We start from the raw sequence: 23,317 nt of genomic DNA, 5'->3' as shown, positions 1-23,317 counted from the left end.
AGAGAGTTTTGCGGTGATCATCACAAATCCCGAGCCGTGGAGGTTTCGGGATTTGCTTTTCTGTACCTAAGCAGAGTCCACCCCGAATTGGAGATTTGTCAACGCATGCATACCGCTCTTGGACATCGATAGCGATGTAGGGAATTTGTGGAATTGTGGAATTGTGGAATTGTGGGAATAATATGTCCTTGTGTTTCTTCGATTCTTCGGAAATTACACGGCGTACAGTGGTCAAGGGATAAGGGAGTGGTAACCCCCGTACCAAGATTACTCATAGTAAAAGCACAACAAAGTACGAGAATGTACGAAAATGTACGAGGCCGTACGAGCTAGGCACACTCCAGCCATGTAATTTTACGGGTCACGTGCGCGCTAGAGTACGATGATGTAGCGATCCAATTTTCTTTTTTGATGGGTGGATGAAGAGAGCTCGAAGGGGATCGAGGCACCAGTCGGCGATGGCTTCCGACCATACGAATTCGGTGTAATGTCGGATATGCGAATATCAAATTCGAGAGTGGATCCCCGTTCCTATTACCCTTGGCGTAATATTCCATACAGAAGGGGTGCATTTTTCAATTCGGAAGTGCATGTACAGATTTCAAGCATGGGCCTTGCCCTTTCCAAGGGGGAGTTTAATGCCCGCGACATGACGCACACTATCCCAAATACTGTCGGGCACCTTCACGGGCAGTTTGTGTCCCTTCAATTGTTGATCGATCAACCACATACCGACCACGAATTCTTCTCGAACGAGTAACCCCATGTGTTGGTGATCCACGAGATCCCACACTTGCTCCAGAAGCCTGTTTGGAAGCCGACTGCGGGACCAGATCTCGCGGACAACGAGGTTGACCACCATATCCGAGGAATTCGGGGGCCAACTGCCGTCCCCACATGGGCCGGGGACCTGATCCTTGATGCTGGGGATGAGGAGCCCTTTATTCGAGGCCCAAACACCTTCATACCGTTTGCGTTCCTTTTCCGTCACTTCACGTCGCCAACGCTTACGATCGCCTTCGTGGTGCTTGTGCGGATGCTTGTTCAGGGGATTTCTGTGTTTTCGATGATCGCCTTCGGAATTTTTCGGCATGCCGCGGAGTGTCTGTGGCATGCCCTTCGGGGGACTCGGGGTCCTGGATAGATCACTCCTAGGCGAGTGTGCGAGATGTAGAATGGACCGTGCCCTCCGTCGCTGGGGAGGCAACGGTGGGGGAACCTTGATTGCCGGAGATGCGCGTGATGATGCGAGGGAGGATGCGACAATGGCATTAGAAAGTGCTTCCTCGCTCATTCCGCTAGATTCGTTTCTTAAACTTGATGTACTAGAATTGTAGGATAACCCTGATGTTGAGATAGCACCTGGGGTGGAAGGTCGCAGGGGCGTGGGGGGAGCTGCATGGCTTCTAACAGACCCTCGTGACGGAGGTAGCCGTGGTGGAAGTCTTGGGTTTGCTTCTTTTGGTGGCACGGAAGAATGTCGCGGCCCAACAGATGGTATAGGGCTTGCGATGCGGATATCAGGACAATCTATGGTTATCCTGGATTGTTGAGATGGAGGGCGTTCGTAGCTTGGCACATCATGTTCGGATTCCAATTCATCCTGCATCATGCGATCCAAAGAGCTGCGTCTCCGAGGGAGCGGACGAAGAGGAGTTGGTGACCGCAACTCCCGCTTTTCTGGCTCTGGGTTGGATGTTTGCATCCTGCTTGCGCTCCGCAACGCGCCCAGCCTGGCAGCTGACATCGGAGATACTGGTGGTGGCGCACTGGGGTTCCGCGCAGGGGACCTTGATGCGGCGAGTCGGGCCGCAACTTGCTCAGGAGCTGGTGAGAGAGATGAGGCTGAAGGTCGGCCTCGCATGCCCGGAGGGGACAGCGGTCGTGCTGTCAATCTCCCGATCTTGTCCTTGACAGAGCCCACTTCGGGGCCGGTGTCTGATCCAGTCGGCTGGCGTACCAGCTCATGATTATCCACTCTGCTTGCAAGGGCCGCAGCGAGCGCGGCTGATGGTTTGTTCTTCATGGGTGATGGATCCCTGGAGTTCCGGAAGGCCAAGGTGGCGCCTTGTCGTGCGGCGTCATTGCGGGACATGTCCCGCTGGTTCACGGAAGAAGCGGAAGCGCCATTCATGGATCTCAAGTCTCCGCAACTGGGCATATACAGTCCTGACTATGCTGATGTTGATATGATGTGGTTAGGTTGTGGAGCCCGTGCGCCACTACACATAATACTCCTTTGTTTCGCGGTCGCGGGTACGCTTAACGCGTGCGTTGGGGATACGCGCTATATCGTATCAATCTCTTTAGTCGGGGAAAAGTTCGTCTTATATTAGTCTCGTGCTCTATTCGCGCTTCGTTCTGTTTCTGGCTTAGCGTCGGAAATTCTTTCTAAGTACTAGATGCGAGGCCTACGTACGGTACGATGTAGGGGCGGGAATGCTTCTTTCGAATGACTCTCACGACCGCTGTAAGAGCAGACATACTGGATAAGCACTAACAACGCAACGCTCTCATAGATGCGCATTTTAAGCACTGTATTTGAGGTTCAAAGTAACGAGCTAAAAAGTGGTTATTCACTCTGGAGGGCAAAATTGACCCTGAATACGTTAAATCCCTATCATGACGTGAGAAAACAAGTCTAGGACGCCTTGCACAATGGTTCAATAACTAAAGTGGTTCGCCGTACGTGGGGACGTAGGCGTAAGGGAATAAGGGCATCCGATAATATTCGCGTCAGTTCTGACACTCCGCGATAAGCGACAAGCGCCGATGTGCTGACTAAGTTCACTGACCCTGAGGATCCACGTGCATGGACCCGCGAGACCACGTACGTACACCACCTGACCGTTACCCCGGGATTTAGGATCATCAATCGCTCTTCTCCACTATCCTATCATAGGGACACTATTCTTTATCGTCAATATCGCTTATTAACATCACGGGAAATAGATTGCACCGCCGGCCCGCGTGCGTTTGTCCGATGAACTGACATTCGTATATCGCTGCGAAAAGTCTCTCAGTACGTGTGCGCCGAAAAGCTTTTCCTTGGGATTTTGACGCCCGTGGACACGTTAAGCCGCACTCGAAGCGTACCCCGGAGAGCCCAGCGCTAATTATCCGTGGTCATGGGCTTTAATATGTCCTTCTTGCTCGTGGTGTCACCCCACTGTGTGGACGTATACCTATATATGCTATAGCAGCACTGCTCGTAGGGCGGTATATGCGAGGGAAAGGTCCACGGGTGTGAAGGGTCTTTCGTCAGATGTTCAGTAGAGAGCGTCTGTTAGTTACCTAGATGGGCGCTAGACAGTACCTACCTACTGTACAGTGTAGTATATCTACCTAGGTACTTAGGCAGGATTTGCCCTTCAAATGCGCGTCCGTTCTGGGACACGATATATGTGGATACAATATGCAAAAGCAATGCATGGATATTTTAAATCAGCAAGTTGGGTGTGAGAACTACACACGTGACGTTGGAGAAGAAGGCAGGTCACGTGTAACACGTGTGTGTGGAGGTTACGTAAGGCCACTCGCTGTTCCAAGGTTCTTACCCAGACAAGCAGTTGTTAGGAATCTCTGGCACTAGGCCGGGGGAATTCTTTTGTCTAGTGATTAGTCTTCTTGCTAGGACTTGATCATAACCACTATATCTTAAGAACCTATTCAGCTTCTTCTTATGTGAATTCTTCACACGTTGTCAACGTCCCATGTCCAACGTCCCCGGTCCATCTCTCCCCTATCACTTATTCTCATGACTATGGCTACGACTTTTTATAAAACAGTCAAATCGAATCAGGATAAATGCTGATCGTTCCTGTACTGTCCATCATTCTCTACCAATAATTTCAGCGATCTCGCTCCACTTCTTCCCCCAGATTAAATTAACCGAGGCCGGGGCATTCGCGATTAAATCGAAGCCAATCGCCAATCACCACTCGTGACCCTCGAGTCAGGGTTCTCCGCATCTGTCAAGACTTTCCCCCTCTCCTGCAACCTGCGAATTGCCTGGGAATGTTATTCTTTTGAAGAATTGGAGCCATGCTCTCCGGTAAAGATACCAGTCCAATTGGACGGGAGATCAGCGTTGAACCGCCAGATGATCAAGATCGAGAGGATCTGGGATCAGGCCACATTCAATGCTCCATCTGTAGCAGCACTTTTCGCCGACCGGAGCATTTGAAACGACACTTGCGCAGTCACACCAAGGAGAAACCGTTTGAGTGTGCCCAGTGCGGCCGGCACTTTTCTAGGACGTATGAGACTTCTATTGATCTGGACTTGAGCCGAACTTACATCTAAGATTATAGCGACACACTTCACCGACACGAACTCAGCCACCATACACCAGGAAGCGAAGGCGGGAAAGATCGCGCTCACAGAATCACCGTCAAAACCTTCCGAGCATGCTTTAGTTGCGCCACCGCACGAGTTCGATGTAGCGGTGGCATGCCTTGTAAAAGGTGTGACACGCGCACACTTGAATGCCAATATCCGACCCAAAGGCGATCCAAAGCGAAAGCCATGAAAGAATCGGATATACAAGACGCTGAGGCAACCAACCACGACAACCCTGGGTCTGCACATCCAAAGTTGAACCCTTCTTCCCACATGAACCAGTTTTCGATCAATCCCCTTCATGAACAGCTTTCATCGAAGCCCTCAATCAACACATTCCCTACTACCGCCACTGACCACCCAAAAGAAATAGCGCCAAACCCCCCAAATACCATCACAGTTGCCTCGGGCTCTCGTTTCTATCTACAAAATGCATCGCAAGAATCATCTACAACACAACATCCGATGGATGCATACCCGAACGGAGATCCAGGTCAGACATATGGAGAACTGTCGAGTTCTGGCATTCCAAAGGGATTCTTGGTCAATCATCCTACCAACTTGAACCCTGAAATGAGAGGCCTGGAAGCAGAAATGACCACCGAGGCAGTTGACATTAATATGGCCATGGCAAATAACCCCGAAGTTTCACTGGAGTTTGACCCTGCGCTTTTCGATCAGTCCATGCTTTCTACCCTCAACTGGTTGCCCAATGAATTGATTCCCGGTCCACCAGACCAGCCACAAACTGCTAGTGTTTCATCACAATACGCTCCATCACTCGGCCAGGGGACCTATTTCTCTGGAGCAGTATGGCAGCCCCCGATGGTCAGCGCTGGACAAATTAGTCCTTTGCGCCCAGGAAATGTGTCTCAGTCCCCTTCTGTGCATGTTTCCATGGGAAGTAACATGGAAAGCCCCAATCAATATTCTCATCCCATGAGTGAGACTTCTCCCCACAACGAGTCGGTAGACTCTGCCAAGCGATCAGCGGACTACTACGTCGATGGCGCCGGAGCTAGACTACCGAAGTATAGAAAGAAGCACACGCCTTGGTCAAGCTCTTCTGTCGAGCCAACCGACAATGGAAGAAAGCTGCTCTTAGAAGACAGCGAACATCGATTCAGTTTCCCAGTCATTGCCGAGATCAGAACAGATCAGGTTTCAGAAGAGGTGGCACATTTTGCCAAGAGGATTGAGCCGTCTACGTATGATGAGATATATCGAAATTTCATCTTACTCTGTCGTAACGAAAATCCGCTGTTTGACACTTTCGAGTCGGATGGATTTCCTACTGTCGACGAATGCAATTGGTTCATTGCATTCTTCTTTGATTCCTTCCAGGCTGTTTATCCGATCTTACATCTTCCGACTTTCAATCCTAACATATGTCACTGGCTTTTGACGTTGTCAATAGTAGCAGTCGGCTGCCATGTTTCACACATCTCTGAGATGGATCAATGTGCAAGCGGTTTCCATGAATTAATCAGACGGGGTATTTATGTCGAGGTAGGCAGAAAAAGACCAATTCATTCTTCGCGTTACTGATCATTTCATGTCACAGAAAGAAAAGAATCGCGACGGGCTGGTTTCACTCGATCTTTTGCAAGCTATGCTTTTCAATTGTATTGGACTTCTCCACAGTCGGAACGAGCGAGACAAATTATCAGCTTTGGGCGCATTTGGTGAACTAGTCACACTCATGAAACGAGATAGGCTTTTGGAACAGAATCCAGTCAACTTCAGCAGTGCATCACAAGAGGTAGCTTGGATGAATTGGGTCCAAGATGAAGTTAGGAGGCGGACTGGATACTGCATATGGGTAAGATCTCACATGAAGGAATTATAGCCTTTCACTGACACAATCTAGCTTGTGGATTGCACACTCGCCTACTATCTTGACGATCGACCCCTCCTGTCTCTAGATGATGGACAAGCCACCTTACCAGCCCAGGAAAAGATATGGCAAGCAATATCCGCGGAAACCTGGAAGCAACTATGGGAACAATCAACCGGTACCTTCAGCCCAGACTCTACAGCCAAGCATAATCTAACATCTCCAGTGAATGAATCTCTCTACGAAGCCGTCCACATCCTCTATATTGAAAAGCGCCTAGTCTCAGGAATTGGAGAATTCAGCCACATCCTCCTTATTCACGCCCTATATCACAGAATGTGGGAGGTAGGCGACTATTTCCGGCGGCCCCTCTCATTCTGGAACCCAACTGCCAAAAAGCAATCCCGCGAAACCGCCATTCCAACTGGCTCAGTCTGGCTACCAGGAATTCCCTCCTACTCCAAATGGCGAAATAGCGCCTGCGACTGTCTCGACATTCTCCACTGGACGGCCAACAGCACAATAGCAAAAGCAGCAGGTCTCGAACACGCAACTGTCCTACACCTCCACTCAGCCCGCCTCTTCCTCCTAGCCCCATTCCGCGAAATGCGCACCTTAGCCATATCCCTTGCTACCGAGAAACTTCGCTACAGCAAACGCCATCAGTCACTCGAGTGGCAGTACATCTGGCGCTGGATGAAACATGATCAGTATAAAGCTCGGTTATCGATCATTCACGCTGGTGTAACACTCTGGCACGTCCGTCGCTATTCGACGAATGCTTTCCACGAGCCGCTCGCGGCCTTCATTGCCGTTTTGACTCTGTGGGCATATGGCTCTTGTCATGCGCAGACATCCCACGAGTCAAGTCCCCATTCGCAGGCCCCGCGCCCTGAGCCGCTTCATGAGCCTAGTTTCATCCATCTGGATCGGCCGTGTGATGATGAACTTGTGCAGTTATTTGTGAGAGAGGGTCATGCTATGCGTGGCAATGTTACAGGTGTTGGGGATATTTGTGGAGTCGAGGGTCCTGAGCGGGTTTTGCGTGTTGGGTGTGAGATTCTTTCCGGGTTGACGGCTTGGAGTGTCTCCAAAAGGTTTGTCGCTATTTTGACGAGGCTTGCTGAATTGAGTTCCTATCATTCTTCTTGGGAGCAGAGTCGTCGACAGGAGGCTGAGCATGTTTAATCTTTTTTTGATGGCTTTTGTCCATGTATATTAGCTGTTTCTTTGTGACTTTCTGCAATATACCCTCATTACACGATACTTGATTGGCTGTCAATGTTCAATTATATTATGAGTAATAGACATCTGCGTACGTCTTTCTGTAGAATAGTCTGTCTGGTGCTCCTGGCGTCCTGTTATACATCCATGGGGCTCTGTGCTTATCTCTTATCGGCTGCAGCCTAAAAACATCCGGGGAACTTCTCCAACTCTCCAATTTCCCAACTTCCCATGTTTCTTTGCTTTCTCTAAATATGGATTCTGATGAGATTATGGGCTCTGATCCCCATCGACCAGATCAAGTAGAAGATCTAGATGAAAAGTGAGTTATCAGATAACAACTTATCTATCTCAGCCCACTAACCCGGTGAATGCGCCAGGTACCCCAATAGACCTCACAATCGAGGCCCAACTCTTCCATTCCATGATCTCTACTTAAATCTCTTCAACCCACTGAGTGAAATAAAGAAGAAACCAACAGGCCCGGCCCCCGCTCGTCGGAAATTTGGCCCACACGGTAAAAGCGCCGCGGGACTGAACCCATACGAGCGCCGGCGCGATGTGATCGAGCGCTTCATTTCACGGTGGCGCAATGACGTCGGCGACGATATTTATCCAGCTCTTCGCCTAATTCTCCCCGACAAGGATCGCGACCGACCAATGTACGGACTTAAAGAAAAGATCATCGGAAAGATGCTCGTCAAAATCATGAAGATCACCAAAGAATCGGAAGATGGCTATAATCTTATGAATTGGAAGCTGCCTGGTCAAGGCGCCACAGCACATATGGCAGGAGACTTTGCCGGGCGTTGTTATGATGTGCTCTCAAAGCGACCTATGCGGACTGATCCGGGTGATATGACTATTGATGAGGTGAATGAGAAGCTGGATAAGCTTTCGGCTGCGTCAAAAGAAGACGAGCAGCTACCTATTATGAAGGAGTTCTACCTTCGCATGAACCCCGAGGAGCTTTTGTGGCTTATTCGAATTATTCTTCGGCAGATGAAGGTTGGTGCTACGGAACGGACTATGTTCAATGTTTGGCATCCCGACGCGGAAAATCTGTACAGTATCTCGAGTAGTCTGCGGCGAGTTTGCTGGGAGCTTCACGATCCTAATATTCGGCTTGAGGGGGAGGAACGTGGCATTGCTGTTATGCAATGCTTCCAGCCTCAGCTGGCACAGTTTCAGATGCATTCCTTTGAGAAGATGATCAGTCGAATGAAGCCTACAGAGGATGATGATGTCTTTTGGATTGAAGAGAAGTTGGATGGAGAACGGATGCAACTCCACATGACGCCCGACGACGCGTTGGAGGGAGGCCGAAGGTTCGGATTTTGGTCTCGCAAAGCCAAAGATTACACGTATCTTTACGGGCATGGTGTCCACGATGACAATAGTGCTTTAACGAGGCATCTTAAGGATGCTTTTGCCGATGGGGTGCAAAGTATCATTCTTGACGGTGAGATGATCACTTGGAATCCCGAACAGGATGCCATCGTCCCGTTCGGCACCCTCAAAACTGCGGCACTGGCAGAACAGCGCAACCCCTTCTCCAACGGCCCACGGCCGGTGTTCCGCATCTTTGATATCCTACATCTCAACGGGCGAGATCTAACGAAATACACCCTTCGCGATCGACGCAATGCATTGCAGAAGACTGTTCGATCTGTCCATCGTCGGTTTGAGATTCATCCCTATCAAGAAGCGACCACAACCGCAGAGATTGAAACAGCGTTGCGAACCGTTGTTGCCGAAGCATCAGAGGGTCTCGTTCTGAAGAACCCTCGCTCTCCCTATCGCCTGAACGAACGCCATGACGACTGGATGAAGGTAAAGCCAGAATACATGACTGAATTTGGCGAGTCACTCGATGTGGTTGTGATTGGCGGATACTACGGTTCAGGTCATCGAGGAGGCGCCCTATCCAGTTTCCTCTGTGGTTTACGAGCTGAGGAAACTGCTCGTGGATCAGAAGCTGAATCTATGAAATGCTGGTCTTTCTGCAAAGTAGGTGGTGGATTCACCGCAGCTGACTATCAAGAAGTTCGACACCACACGGATGGCAAGTGGAAAGAGTGGGATGTGAAGAAGCCTCCGGTCGAGTATATCGAATTGGCCGGTGGAGATGCCCAAATCGAACGCCCAGATATGTGGATCAAGCCTTCTGACTCGGTTGTGCTGTGTGTGAAAGCTGCATCAGTGGCAGTGAGTCCGACATTTCGCATGGGATTAACATTGCGTTTCCCTCGCTTTAAAAGACTGCGCAAGGATAAGGATTGGAAGAGTGCCCTTTCCGTTCAGGGCTTCCTTGATCTGAAGTCTAACGCAGAGCAGGAGCACAAAGAGAAAGAGTTTTCTGTAGATAATTCTCGGAAGAAGCGAGTGAAGAGAACTACTAAGAAACCTATGACGGTTGCGGGATATGATAAGGAAGTTAACTTGCAGGACCTTGGTCCGTCTGGGCATGTATTTGATGGACTCAACATTTGTACGTGCCTTGTTGGCTTTGGTCTAGTTGTATCATGCTAACATGTCATCTAGTCATCATGAGTGAGTCGACCGTTCCAGAAAAGAAGTCGAAGCCCCAACTGGAACACCTGGTGAAAGCCAATGGAGGCAATATTTACCAGGCCAAGATAGCCGCAGAGGATATGATCTGTGTTGCCGAGCGAAGTGAGCCGTCAGCAAATTAGAGCCAGCAAATACCGACTGACATGCCCTTCATAGGAACGGTTAAAGTAGCTTCGCTGCAGAAGAGTGGAGATCAAAACATCATTCGACCATCTTGGCTTCTCGATTGTGTCAAGCAAAACGAAAAGGATGCAGGATTGCCCGACTTCCTTCTGCCATGTGAACCCAGGTATGCATCAAAAGCCCCCTCCCTTGAAACATAAAGTTGCCGAATATTGACAAGCTCAATAGACATATGTTCCATACAATGGACAACGAGGAAGAAATCGCAGCGAACGTGGACAAATACGGGGACAGCTATGCTCGCGATACAACTGTGGATGAACTGAAAGAGGTATTACCTCCCAGAAACTTGTGAGGCTCTTGATTAATGACATTTCATTCATGCAGATCTTCAGCCAGATGAGCAAGAACCAGAACGAAACCAACAGCCCTCTTGACCAAGCCAGCATACGAAGGATCAAATCCCAAATCCAAGACAAAGTGAATGCAGGCTACACAGCACCGTGCGGCTGGCTCTTCCAAGATCTCACCTTTTTATTCTACGCCCACTCGAATGAAACCAACGATGATGGACCTGTAACCAGTGCAAAGCTCCGTCTCCAGCTCGCTCAGAACACGGCCCGATTCGCAGGCGCAAAAAGTGCCCCTTCTTTAGACGACTCGCACATCACACATGTTGTGGTCGATACAAAGACTTCCGTGCCAGCTGACATCCCATCTCTACGGAAATCTCTGTCTGAGAATTTGGACAGAAAACTACCGCATATTGTTAGTGTTGAGTGGGTTGAGGAGTGTTGGAAGAACGGGACTTTGCTGGATGAAGACAGTAAGTTCTGACCGCCACATCCCATTCTTTATCTCTGGGGGTTTACTCAAGGGTCATTTTTCTAACATGGCTGATTGACATAGGATTCCAAGTCTTGTGATAAGATACGTGGCAGAGATATCATGATGATCCATGAGATCTTCGTCCGCGGGTCCACGGGTATTTTGAGGTGATAAGAGGTGATACGTGGTGATAGGAGGATGTCCATCATATCACACTGGCATGAATAAAGCCCGATAAGTGATAACGGACCCGATAAGTAATCTAATCTGATAGATCGCCTGGCAATCACGTACTGTAGAGTCAAAGTAGGCTTTATCCATCAAGAGATAACTGATCGCCGACGGTTTTCGTGTATGGATAAGCTGTTACGCCCACCTGCATACAGGACATGTATACACTGCTGTAACATTATGTGGTGATCACGCAAATCTCCCCCAAAAGATCAAATACTGATATGCCCTGATAACTTGGAACCTTTTCATTACAAATGTTTTATTCACTGAAATTGACTCGTGCTATCTTACATATGTGCGATATCACACTACCCTTATCATGCATTGCGGCCAGAGGGTTATCTCCTATATTTGCCTTGTAAGCCCCAATCTACGAAGGAGATGTCTAAGCATTGACTGCTCATAAGATTCCTTAGTTGGCCATTTGATAAACGGGGTCTCATTCTCCACGCAACTTTGGCTCTCTTTCTGTCAGGCTAAATAAGCATTGAAGATGTCATCCCATAAATAACTATTGGAAGGCTCTCGCTTTGTGTCGGAGCTTCGACAATTTTCAAGAGAGTCCTGAATAAAAGCTTAAAAGACATACGCCGTGTGAGACTTCGGTGGATACAGATTTTGGCACACGTATACGAGCCTACTCATGTATTCAGATGCGCATTTTAAGCACTGCATTCAACTCATGGCCTTTGCCTGATATCTGTAATACGAGCAGATGCTCTAAAGCCAAAACTCGCATAACATTTTCTATCGAGCTTTTGTCGATCCAGGCATCCCGAACAAATGCTTCTACTGGCCTTCATCAACCTTCATTTTTACTATAAAGCAAAGTGTATCTATCATCCTGTCCAGCTAACAGGGTAAACTTCTCGCTATCCTTCAAAGTGATCGTTTCTGTGTCGTGAATACTTGAATTTATATATCATTTTCTTGAAATTGAGGATTCAAATTGAAAGAATAGGATGATGTGAAGCCTCACAGTTTAATGGGTAAGTATGGCATGCTCTAGGCCCTTTCAACCTCTTCTGCTCCTCAACGCCAAAGGTTGCGTCGCATTTCCAAGGCACAAATGCAGGCTATCTTCATTCTAAAGATTTCAGAGAACGATTCTCTATCAGAGCTTCTCTCGGCAGGAGGGGCCTCAAGCCGAAATACACTAATGCGGTAACACTTGGTACACTTGTAATGCGGGAACGTTTCCGTTTACCGAGTGATGTAAGACATGAAAAGTCATACATACGTCGCTGGACTAGCTTACAGGTGAAACTGTAGTTTCCATCTATTCAAGCGCCCACAAATACCAGCCAAGTACCTATAATTAGCCCCTTCCACAGTAAGAATTAAGCCTTGAAACATTAGACAGACTGATAGAAGCCCTCTAATTCACCTGAGAAAGAGAATAGCTCATACAGACGCTGGTTCTGACGCTAAATGTATTCGGGTTCAGATCGCCGCAGCCGAGTTGAATATCAGAGGGGGTTCCGGGGGCTCGGCCTTCTGATACAAGTCCGATGCACACTGCAGGGAACCTGATCAATGACCCGAGAAGTCGCAATATCTGCCAGGTTGTGCTCGAAATAGCTATTAATGTTTTCTCTGTCGGCCTTTTGAGCTTTTCCATATGCGTGGAATTTGAAACACTTCGTGCAGAAATATAACTTCGATAACTTCGTTTGACTTGACTCACTGCGATATCAGCATGGCTTTCAAAGATATCCAGAAAGGCCCTGTCGATATCATGTATCACATCAAAGTGATGGCAGATGCGGACAAGAGCCCTAAATCGGTGGATCTTGGTGTTGGTGTCTACCGCAACCAAAACGGAGAGTATAACGAATTGGAGGTTTTGAAAAAGGTGAGTGGAACAAACGATCTAGAAAGTGATTATTGACTGTTGAAGGCAAAATCGACCCTGAATACCTTGAATCCTGATCATGACGTGAGAAAAAAAATCCAAATCGCCTTGCACAATGGTGGCTAACATCGAAATTGTTAATCAAGTACGAGGTAACCACGGGGAACCTACAGTTCCTCGAGAATGCCGCGCAAGTGATTTTCGGTCAAAGTGCACCAGTACTCGGAGACAAGAAAGTAATCTAGATGTGCAGACCCATGCTTTGGAAGAACTTTTCACCTGACCGAGAAACATAGGTTGCTTCTGTCCAAACCATCTCTGGCACGGGCTCAATCCATATTGCACTTATGTTCCTCAAACACTGCCTTCCAGACAAAAAGCGACATGTCTATATAGGGACCCCAACATGGGGCAACTATGAACCAATGTGCAGACTCGTCGGCCTGGAGAGCATGACTTACAACTATTACAATTCCGCAAGTGGCCAAGTTGATTTCGAGTCTGTCTTGGATGCTATTCGCACATCTGAGCCGGGAAGTGTATTCATTCTTCAAGCTTGTTGCCATAGCCCTACTGCTGCAGACTTCAGCAAAGAGCAGTGGCATATCTTAGCCAAAGAGTTGGTAGAGCATGATATCCTGCCGCTCTTTGATATTGCCTATCAGGGGATGGGTAAGGGTATTGATGAAGACGCATACGGAATTCGCTACTTTGCTGAACAAGGATTCGAAATGTTTGTTTGTCAGTCTTTTTCAAAGAACTTTGGATTGTACGGGGAGAGAACTGGAGCTCTCCATGTCGTATGTGCATCTGAGCATGAAGTTGCTCCGGTGCATGATCAATTGAGGTGTCTGATTCGTTGGGAATTTTCCTCTTCTCCGGCTTATGGCTCTCGACTAGTTAATCTAGTCTTGTCAGATCCTGCACAGGAGCTCTCCTGGTGAGTCACTTGATGCTTATCTTGTTCAACAAATGAAATAAAGGAAACTTATTCGCGGACAGGCGCAATGAATTGGCTAGTATTCGATCAAGGCTGCAGTCTCTTCGGAAAGAATTCCGTCACTTGCTCGTGGATGTTTACAAGGTAAGTCTGAATGTTGATTATCGAGTAAGATACATGCAACTTAACGAGAACTAAGATCCCTGGAAATTGGAGTGTCATTGAAAGCGGAAGCGGTCTTTTTAGGTAGGTTGGATCATATGGTGGTACTTGACGAAGTGTTCCTGTGATAGAGACTGACTTTGATTGTCTAGCTTTCTGCCACTGACTCCGGTGCAGTGTAAGGCTCTACAAGAGCAGCATCATATTTACATGGTGCCAAATGGGCGAATTACCATATCTGGACTGACCGAGACGAACATCGAGTATGTGGTGCAATGTATCGCCAAAGTGGTCATAGGGCAGCAGTGAAATCTCATTTGACTAAGCTCATTTGAAGCTACGCGGACTGGCAATTTAGGAGACGGTCTCAAGAACGGTAGTGGCTGTTCTTGATAACAGTGGGCTAGGCTGTCTAATTTTTCGTTTGCGTCGTTAGATTCATTGTTCGGGTGGACTGGCTCCGTTGTACTGTAGGCAGTAGCATTTGTTGGAAAGGCAAGGAAGTTTGGTTGTGGTATATACGGCATGTTGGTAACACATGCGGCTCAATCATAAGCTTTGTGGAGGAAGCCGCGGGACTATTTTCAGGTTCTTGAGGCTCTGTTTGTTATTTGCTACTGTAGTAGCTAATTTGTTATATTTGTCTACGGTTTTTGGTATTGGATAATGTCAAAGAAGGAATAAAGGTTATAGAGTAGTTTGTTTATAACCAGTTACACCATCCTAAACTAAGTATATTTACGCCTATGTTAATATAACAGAGTTCTTCTCTTCTCTCTTTCACTGCATCGACTCTCTCCGAGTCTAACGACGAGTCGGCTTAGCCACTCACTACCTCCGGAGATAATGCTTCCACCGGGGATAAACTAGCTCTACCGGAAATCCCCGCGACACCCCCGCCATCAGCCTGGGCTCAGGCTGGGCAGCAATACTTCAATACTAGCGCGCGATAGGCCCCTGTATAGACTATGGAGCAGCCTGGGCCCGAGGTGATAGCGTTGGTGTCGCGGGGATTAGCGGGGTGAGCATCCCACAACACAACACATGGATGTACTAGACCCAACAAGCCATTTTCTATGAGCCTGGTTTTAATATCAAATATTTGTCTTTCTCGGGCAGAAAAGGGGGATCATACGATTGCGGAAATTTTCTGAGTACATGTCCGACGTATTCCGGGTCTATCAATATGTATGAACTTACCGTTATTAGCCTCAACATTCAATCTTACATTTTTAAATTAATATGCATATGTATCGGATTTTCCTATTTAGGCTGCCACTTTAATGAGGGCAGCGGCTCTTAGAAAAATATTATTCAGTGATGAGCTCTATGTGCATGATGTCTGATACTAACTTATGTGAAGACCGCCCAAAGCCCTATGATAAAATGCCAATAGAGTAGTCAACTTTGAGCGCTTTTTGAGTTTCATATTTTACATCAAATTTCACCTCTGATTCTACATATAACATGTCATTCTTAGCATTTTAATAGACCAGAATCAGATGTGAACCTTCCTTCGTTCACGGCACAGCTCCAGTTACCGGATAACTATTGCTGCGTGATCACAGGTCGGCTAAACACTGATCAATGGGTGCGACAAGGGGCACCAGCATGCTACTCTAAGATTAAAAAAAGACAAGATATGAGCACTAAAAAGGAAGTGGAACTTGTCGAGTGCCAGGCATTATCCGGTCATATGTAAATATCGACCGCGATCTATAAAGTCCATCATCCCCCACAGCGACAACCCACGGTTCGCAACGCCTAGCCCGTGACCGACCATTGTATTACCAAGGGAGTATGGTAGGTTGATATATCCGGCCGAAAACCTCATGTAATTCTCGGCTGTATTGTATTGAGGCAAAAAGACTGGACAGAGTTTGCCTACTCTGTATGTATAAATCGACTGTTTAGGACTGGTTGCGGAGGGGCATGTCTGTACGAATGCGACCGGTTCATGTGCTCTTTATTCAAGGGCGTGCACTGGACAAAGGGCATGGATATGAGCCCCGTGATCATGGAATGTACTTTAACTTTAAAGATCATAGGCTCATAAAGCCACGCGAGGTGATCTCATGTCTGTACGATGATATCATGACACAGATAGAGTGTCGAATTAGATTTCTGCTAAACCTAGCTTATTCTACGGACGAAAGGCTATACTGGAAGGTATAAATTTGAATGGTTTTAATATTTGTTTTAGATTTTTATGTCAAGGGGATCAGGTGATCAATGGTCAAAGAAAATAGATGGAGGGGGTATGTAACAAAGAGAAAAAGAAATGTGTCGACCAGGACACACTCATCCAGGTCCAACGCCACGCTTGTAGAGAATCATGAAAAGGAAAGAAAAGGGGAGGGATATGTGCGGTGAAGTGGCCCAAAGCGGACTCCTGCGCTCTGCGCTAGGGTCAATGTCCGGTAGGTCTAAGCTGAGACACCCACCCAACGGGAGGGCACAGTCTCATTGTCGTCGCCATCGTCGTATTGACCTGACAGACGATTGTTGGTTTTTCGCGCTGGAAGCCAGACGCGAGCCCGAGTAGGGATGTCATCGCGGAGTTTGCCGCAGCGACGCATGTTCATTTCCAGAACAACCACACGGAGGAAATCACTGTTTTCCCGAGGTTCACGCTGGCGTGACATTGGGGGGACTTCTGGGTCAAAAGTGAAACGTTTATCACGGCTCGCAATGTGGAAATTGTTACGGCGATGGCTGCGGCCGCCGGTTCGGCGGTATGTCTGCATTTGGATGGAGACAGGGCACGCGCCGGCAGCCTCAGGTGTTTGATGAGGGTGATCGTGATAAACATACATCTCAGCCGGAGACATCGGGGTTGGGTTGAGGTATCTTCGCAATGCTGGTGACGGTGTTTCCTGCATGGGAAGTGGGCGGCGGTCATCGGTCAACTCTGGAGTAATACTGAAAAGAGACCGAGTAAGGAAGTCTTCTGGCTGAACCGAGGGTGTGGCAAATGTCGAGACTGAGTGTGCAGCGGATTTAATGGCCCGTAAAGATGCTGTCAAATTGGACTTAAATGTAGAGCCCAGACGTGGGAAAGTCCCGAACGAGGCAGATCGCTTCGTGGGAGTCGAGTCGGGAGTGACGGGCTCATTCTCGTCTTTGAGTTCAATAACTTCACAGTCATCAAGATCTGTTTCAAGGAGAGGATGGTCCAAGCCGCACTCTTCAGAGTGGGAGTAACGAAGCTGGCGCCTTTCCAGTGGGCTTTTCTGGCTGCCCGGGGTGGGTGGCAGATGTATACTGCACGGCGATGCGAGGCCATGTTCTAGAGAGGGCATCGAATCGCTTGATATCGATCTGAGCGACAACGGACTTTCTTGTTCAGACTCGTTGCCCAGAAGTTTGTCCTCTTCATCAGGCGGGCTGAGGAGAATGTCCAGAGGGGAGTTGCTACCTCCATCGAGGAAGTGATCTTTGGATCGGACGTTTTCCCTCAGCATCCGGTTGAAGTCCTCGACATGATTGCTGCGAGGTAGTTTCCTTGGCCTGCGAGTAGACCAGTTTCGTCGTGGTACGGGGATGGCCGTCGCATCTAGCATCGAAGTGAATGACGTAGGTATGTGGCGTTCATTAGATGAGCTGGATGACGATCGACGAGAAACTTCGGATGTTTTCGAAGGAGTTCGAGACCGACTGCTTTGATGTGCTGACATGATCCGTGAGCCTCGTTTTGGCGGAATTACCACCGGGTTGGTGCTTGATTGTCTGTGAGTCTCGGTCTTCGTGGCGGGGCGATGACCGGGGAACTCCGACGAAGGATATGGCCTCATGCCAGATTGAAGGGGCTTCTGCGGCGGTGCCGAGGTGAACATAAAGGCTCTAGGGACCATCATTTTATAGCGATATCACCCGAACTGCACAGTCGTAGTCGAGGCCTTGGCCGGATGAGGCACTCTGGTCGAGTGTCTGGGCGAGATACATGGATGGAGGAAGAAATGATGGGATTGAATAATCTCCCGTCACAGTATCAGACGGGAGACCGGTAGCCAATCCGAAGGTAGGTTGGGTTGGCCCGAGGAGAGTGATGCAAAGCGGATGGGCAGCCGTGAGACAAGGGTATGCAGGGACGCACGCGACCTGATAAGCTGATAGGCAGATAAGAACGAAGGATCAAGCGGAGTGTCAGGCGATAGAAAAGAGTTGCTGAGGGTGAGAAGAAGTAGAGAAGAGGGATGTGGGAAGAGAGTCAAGAAGGGGATTGTCGAGGTAGATATTCAGAGAGGAAGGAAATAGGGCCTGGGGGAGCAGATAAGGGCGGGTAAGGGTGATCCCAGCCAGGCCGTATTGGGCAGGTAAAAATCACGGGGGTGTCGGATGACCGTATTTTACCAAATTACCGCTAAAATGATTGGACAGGACGACAATGCCGTGTTCCGGTACGGTTCACCGTATACAATTCCCATTACTCATGGAACATTCCGCCGGTGGAGTCCGGAACACTGTGGGATTCTCTTGTTTTTTTTCTCTTCCGCGCGGTTTTGTGCTTTGTTGTTCGAGACTGCGCAGTGCCTATTTTTATCAATGTTTCGGACACGTCTCGATCCTTCTTCCCATGGAATCCAATACATAGAAGTAAGCCATTCAGATATGACTCATTACATCTTACATATATCCATGTACACTTGTCCTGCACCTATACACTTAGCCGCGATCGTGTGTTGAACTCGGGTGGGCCCTTTAAGGTTACTGTTAGTGCGGTGCCGGCAGATGCACACCGTTCTCCCCAGGAAATGGGAGAATTTTCTTCGTTGGATTTTAGTTTCAATAGTATACCTCTACCACAGGCCTATTTGCCCTTATCTTTGAAGTATGAGAAAGGTAACGGATACACCTGTCATATTGATAGATCGTCAGGAACACCAACGGACTCCCTTCCCCCGGTGATTTTGATTATAAATGAGATGCGGGTGGCTGCAGATAACCAAAAGAGTAAGTTGAGACGTGGCCAAGTGGGCCTTAGCGAGTGTGCGGTGAACCCCTATCCTCACTATATTTTTCTCACTATAATCTCGTGGCGTTTTGGCTGAAATTGCAGCCTAACTAGGAAGGAAAATAACACACAAGACCATTGGGCTTACTATAAGGCTCCTGGATTGTAAGTCAGTACGGACATTCCTACAATAACCATCAACTATACTGGAAAATAAAGAATAACAAACTATAGATCAGACCCACAAAATTCCGCAAAAAAATACTTGTTTGACAGCCAATCTCACAGATCAAAACAATACTGGACGGTAAAGTAGATCTTCTGGACTGAAAAACAAATGCCAAACGCCCCAAAAAAAAGCAAAGAAAAAAACTCGAGAGGCTGGACCTTTTCAGGTCACCGCCATAAGCGAAGACAATTGCGGTGAACTGACAGATTCAGTTGTGCGGTGGAGTCAGGAGCAAAGTCACGTGAAGTTGCTGTATTTACTGTACGCTTCATTGTAACCCTGTCTCCGCAAGGGTAAATCCGGAAAAGATATCCAATCCATATCTCTTGGTTATATCTCTACCGCTACAATAGTGATGAATTAGTATTCAATTGATTGTGACTATAGACTCCGTACAATATTATATACTATGTTCACCGAAGCTACATATGTAAAGCTGATGGCACGTGAGATGACTAAGGCATCTTATCGAGTGCCCGCATCACAGCTGAACAGCCATCCAGAGGCCCGCGATAGCATCTTGCCTTGTTGCTTGCATCCAATCAATTCCTGTGCATCTCAAACTCCTCACTGCCAAAGCTCTGAATCTGATCATACATCTCACCCCCCTCCCCCCGCCTCCACTGCGGGTCAAGATCGTGGGGTTGATTCAATCCTCATTGCCAACCGGCCTGTGTAGATCATAGGTGCGACCTTCCCCATGCCAAGCACGCTCATCTTGTCGCCTGTCTCTATAGATACATTCTTCATTTCCTAGGGGCCATGGACTAACCTCTTTCCAGGATCATTTCATTGCATCGGGACAATTGTGATGTCTGACTCACGGGCATGAACCTCGGAAAATGGATGTAGCATGCATGTCGAAAAGTGGACTAGTAATTGCCAGACAAGAGGCTAAGCATGCGATGTAATCCCGCGGAGAAATATCCATCTACAATTCAATCCAGACGCGCCTATCAACCTATCTGTCAAGATGAGCGAACGGGCTCAACCGTCGAAAAGACGGTGCGTCAGCACTGCGTGTGTTGCTTGTCGCAGGAGAAAATCCAAGGTAATCCTTTGATTTGGATTCTGGTTCGACGCCACATTTCTAACTATGTCTATGTGCAGTGTGATGGGAACCTGCCCAGTTGTGCAGCTTGTTCCTCGGTCTATCATACGCCTTGTATGTATTTTCCGGACAGGAATCACCGCCGACCCTAACAGTTGATAGGTGTATATGATCCCAACTCAGACCACCGTCGCAAGGGTGTATACAAGAAAGATACTGACACCCTGCGAACTAAAAATACCACTCTTCACACCTTGATCCAGGCACTCCTCAACTATGATGAAGCAGATGCTTTCGATCTGGTCCGCCAGATTCGATCTTGCGATGACCTAGAAGAAGTAGCGAACTCAGTGGTTGCTCAAGAAAAGGGGCTTTTATCTGCACCCCGACCAACAAGAGAGCCAGCAAGTGAGGAGATCGAGAATGGCGCTGAGATCGACCAGTTTGAATCCGAGCTCGCAGGTAAAATGAGCGAGCTGATGCTTGATGGTTCTCGCAAATTCATCGGCGGTACCTCCAACCTCATATTTTTACCCTCCGAGCTGCACGAGTCAATCTCGAATTCTCACCAAGTGAATCAAGTACACACCGTCAGCCGATGGACAGAAGTTACCAACGATGACTCGCTCATCAGTCATTTAATGACGATGTACTTCACATGGCACTACCCATTCTTTACGCTTCTTTCGAAGGATTTGTTCTACCGCGATTATATTCGTGGTGTGTCTAGTCCATACTGTTCTGCATTGCTAGTCAATGCTATGCTGGCCCTCGGTTGTCATTTCAGCTCATGGCAAGGTGCTTTTGACGATCCACAGAACTTGACAACAGCAGGAAACAATTTCTTCAAAGAAGCCAAGAGGCTAGTTTTGGAAAATGATGAGCATGAGAATGCAAAGCTCTGTACCGTCCAAGCCTTTGCACTGATGTCCGTACGAGAAGCAGGATGTGGCCGTGAAGGAAAAGGATGGGTCTATAGTGGCCTCAGTTTCCGCATGGCTTTTGATCTTGGGCTGAACCTCGACTCAAAAAATCTCGGATCACACAACCTGAGTGACGAAGAAATTGATGCTCGTCGTATCACCTTTTGGGGATGCTATCTAATCGACAAGTGGGTTTCTTCCTTCAAAGTCTCAACACAAGCTAATACTCAGAAGATGCTGGTCAAATTACCTTGGTCGTCAACCTCAATTGACTTCTGCCACTACAAATGTGCCCAAATTTGATGTCTTGCCGCGAGAAGAAACAGAACTCTGGTCGCCGTATACTGACTCTGGTGTGAGTCCCGAGCACATGCAGGCATCAAGGACTAGAGCTGTGGCGCTGCAGATATCTAAGCTGTGTGAGATCAGCGGTGATCTATTGGTACTATTCTACCATCCAGCTGAGCTGGAGAAGTTCCAGCCCAAGCAGTCGGAATTGAAGAAATTGAGCGACGTCCATACTCGACTTGAGGCGTGGAAAAAGGAACTACCCAAAGAACTGGAACCAAGAGAAGGACAACTTCCACAGGTCCTTGTCATGCAGTAAGTTTCCATAACAGTCCACGAATAACCCATACCATCTCACTAACCCTTGTTTAGCATGTTCTATCAACTCCTCCTCATTCACCTATACCGTCCCTTCTTGAAGTATACCAAGGCCAACACACCCCTTCCATCCCATGTCTCACCTCGCAAAATATGCACACAAGCCGCTGCAGCCATATCCAAGCTCATGCGCATCTACAAACGCAGCTACGGCCTCAAACAAATCTGCAACATCGCAGTCTATATCGCACACACAGCATGCACAATCCACATCCTCAATCTCCCTGATAAAAACGCCCAGAGAGACGTAATCCACGGCCTAAAGAACCTGGAAGAAATGGCCGCGGGCTGGCTTTGCGCAAGACGCACACTCCGCATCCTCGACATATCTGCCAGCAAATGGCAAGTAACCCTCCCAGCAGAAGCAACCTTGATATTGGAACGGACCCATGCAAAATGGGGCTCCTGGGGCTCCTGGGACCAAGCAACATCACCGTCTGCATCAGACGCCTCCTCCCCAATGGCAACATCAACAACCTTCCAACCCGCCACAAGCCCGAGCAGATTCACACCCGGGCCACCCCAATCTCAACCCCGACATAACTCGGATCTATCGCCTCTCCCTAAAACCACAAACGCAAACACAAACACAAACACAACCCCGGTCAACGTGGTCGGTCCGGCATCTTTGAATCCGCAATACGCCTCAACCCCTTCAGTCCCACTGTCGTTCCCACCAATGGCAGCACATCCCTCTCTAGCACAATCCCAAAGACCAGAATTTGCTCCCCCAGAGCCGACATATCTCCGTCCATCGGTCACATACCAATTTCCCGCCATGACAGTCAACGCCCCATCCCCGTCATCTCCACATCAGACCTGGTACGATGGTGTCGGTACACAGATGCCAACGCAGAACCATACACCCACATCCACTGCATCGCCCGTGTCTGGATATGATGGCACGGAAAATCTAGTGGAAGAGAGTCAGGATTGGTGGTCTAGAAATGCGGCTGTTTATGATGGTATGAATATGGATGGGTGGGGTGGCGCGTGGAATTCGCCTGGTCAGCTTCAGGGCCGACCTCGCGTTCAGGGTCTGGCACAGTCTGGTCAGACGCGTTATCAGAATGGGAATGTTGCCCCGGTAGCTGGTATTATGTCTGAGCAGCAGCAGCCCGGAGTTTCGATTGGCATATCCACTGTTGGGTCTCCGGTTGAGTGTGGGACTCCTCAGTTTGAGGATCGGTGGACGTGATTCTTAGGACTTTCTATTTTCGGTTTCATATTTTGACGTTATTTTTGGTCATTTTGATGTTGTTTTGTGATACCACCAGTTACGAGAGGGTTATTTTATTTTGGCGTCGTTGTACATTTTTGTACATGTATATCGCATGTCTTGATGAATTAGAATTGAAACCTTGAGCACAGATACT

The 23,317-nt window shown here is 48.2% G+C and overlaps 6 protein-coding genes across 6 annotated transcripts; 4 read left to right on the top strand and 2 right to left on the bottom strand.

Moving 5' to 3' along the window:
- Positions 1–601: 601 nt before the first annotated feature.
- irs4 lies at positions 602–2,134 on the bottom strand (the record flags this gene model as incomplete). The annotated part of the gene is made up of 1 exon (XM_057131525.1): positions 602–2,134. The coding sequence occupies one exon, from the start codon at positions 2,132–2,134 to the stop codon at positions 602–604; it is 1,533 nt and encodes a 510-aa protein (XP_056979513.1).
- Positions 2,135–4,527: 2,393 nt separating this feature from the next.
- N7511_009147 (uncharacterized protein) lies at positions 4,528–7,366 on the top strand (the record flags this gene model as incomplete). The annotated part of the gene is made up of 2 exons (XM_057131524.1): positions 4,528–5,850; positions 6,212–7,366. 2 exons carry the CDS (start codon positions 4,528–4,530, stop codon positions 7,364–7,366), a joined length of 2,478 nt encoding a protein of 825 aa, XP_056979512.1.
- Positions 7,367–7,656: 290 nt separating this feature from the next.
- Positions 7,657–10,936, top strand: N7511_009146 (DNA ligase (ATP) DNL4; the record flags this gene model as incomplete). Its single annotated transcript, XM_057131523.1, has 5 exons — positions 7,657–7,724; positions 7,783–9,893; positions 9,947–10,078; positions 10,133–10,265; positions 10,495–10,936. The coding sequence occupies 5 exons, from the start codon at positions 7,657–7,659 to the stop codon at positions 10,934–10,936; spliced, it is 2,886 nt and encodes a 961-aa protein (XP_056979511.1).
- A 1,924-nt stretch (positions 10,937–12,860) lies between these two features.
- Positions 12,861–14,427, top strand: N7511_009145 (aspartate aminotransferase; the record flags this gene model as incomplete). The annotated part of the gene is made up of 6 exons (XM_057131522.1): positions 12,861–13,016; positions 13,190–13,252; positions 13,313–13,956; positions 14,019–14,100; positions 14,156–14,202; positions 14,271–14,427. The coding sequence occupies 6 exons, from the start codon at positions 12,861–12,863 to the stop codon at positions 14,425–14,427; spliced, it is 1,149 nt and encodes a 382-aa protein (XP_056979510.1).
- Positions 14,428–16,544: 2,117 nt separating this feature from the next.
- On the bottom strand, positions 16,545–17,975 carry N7511_009144 (uncharacterized protein; the record flags this gene model as incomplete). The annotated part of the gene is made up of 1 exon (XM_057131521.1): positions 16,545–17,975. The coding sequence occupies one exon, from the start codon at positions 17,973–17,975 to the stop codon at positions 16,545–16,547; it is 1,431 nt and encodes a 476-aa protein (XP_056979509.1).
- Positions 17,976–20,274: 2,299 nt separating this feature from the next.
- N7511_009143 (putative C6 transcription factor (NirA)) lies at positions 20,275–23,139 on the top strand (the record flags this gene model as incomplete). The annotated part of the gene is made up of 5 exons (XM_057131520.1): positions 20,275–20,352; positions 20,412–20,466; positions 20,515–21,463; positions 21,510–21,878; positions 21,936–23,139. The coding sequence occupies 5 exons, from the start codon at positions 20,275–20,277 to the stop codon at positions 23,137–23,139; spliced, it is 2,655 nt and encodes an 884-aa protein (XP_056979508.1).
- Between the last annotated feature and the right edge of the window lie 178 nt (positions 23,140–23,317).

The sequence above is a fragment of the Penicillium nucicola genome (genome assembly GCF_028828085.1).
Source record: "Penicillium nucicola strain IBT 29836 chromosome Unknown utg000010l, whole genome shotgun sequence".
Lineage (NCBI taxonomy): Eukaryota > Fungi > Ascomycota > Eurotiomycetes > Eurotiales > Aspergillaceae > Penicillium > Penicillium nucicola.
The sequence above is the reverse complement of the archived record's forward strand: the minus strand, read 5'-3'. Positions and strand labels throughout refer to the sequence as shown.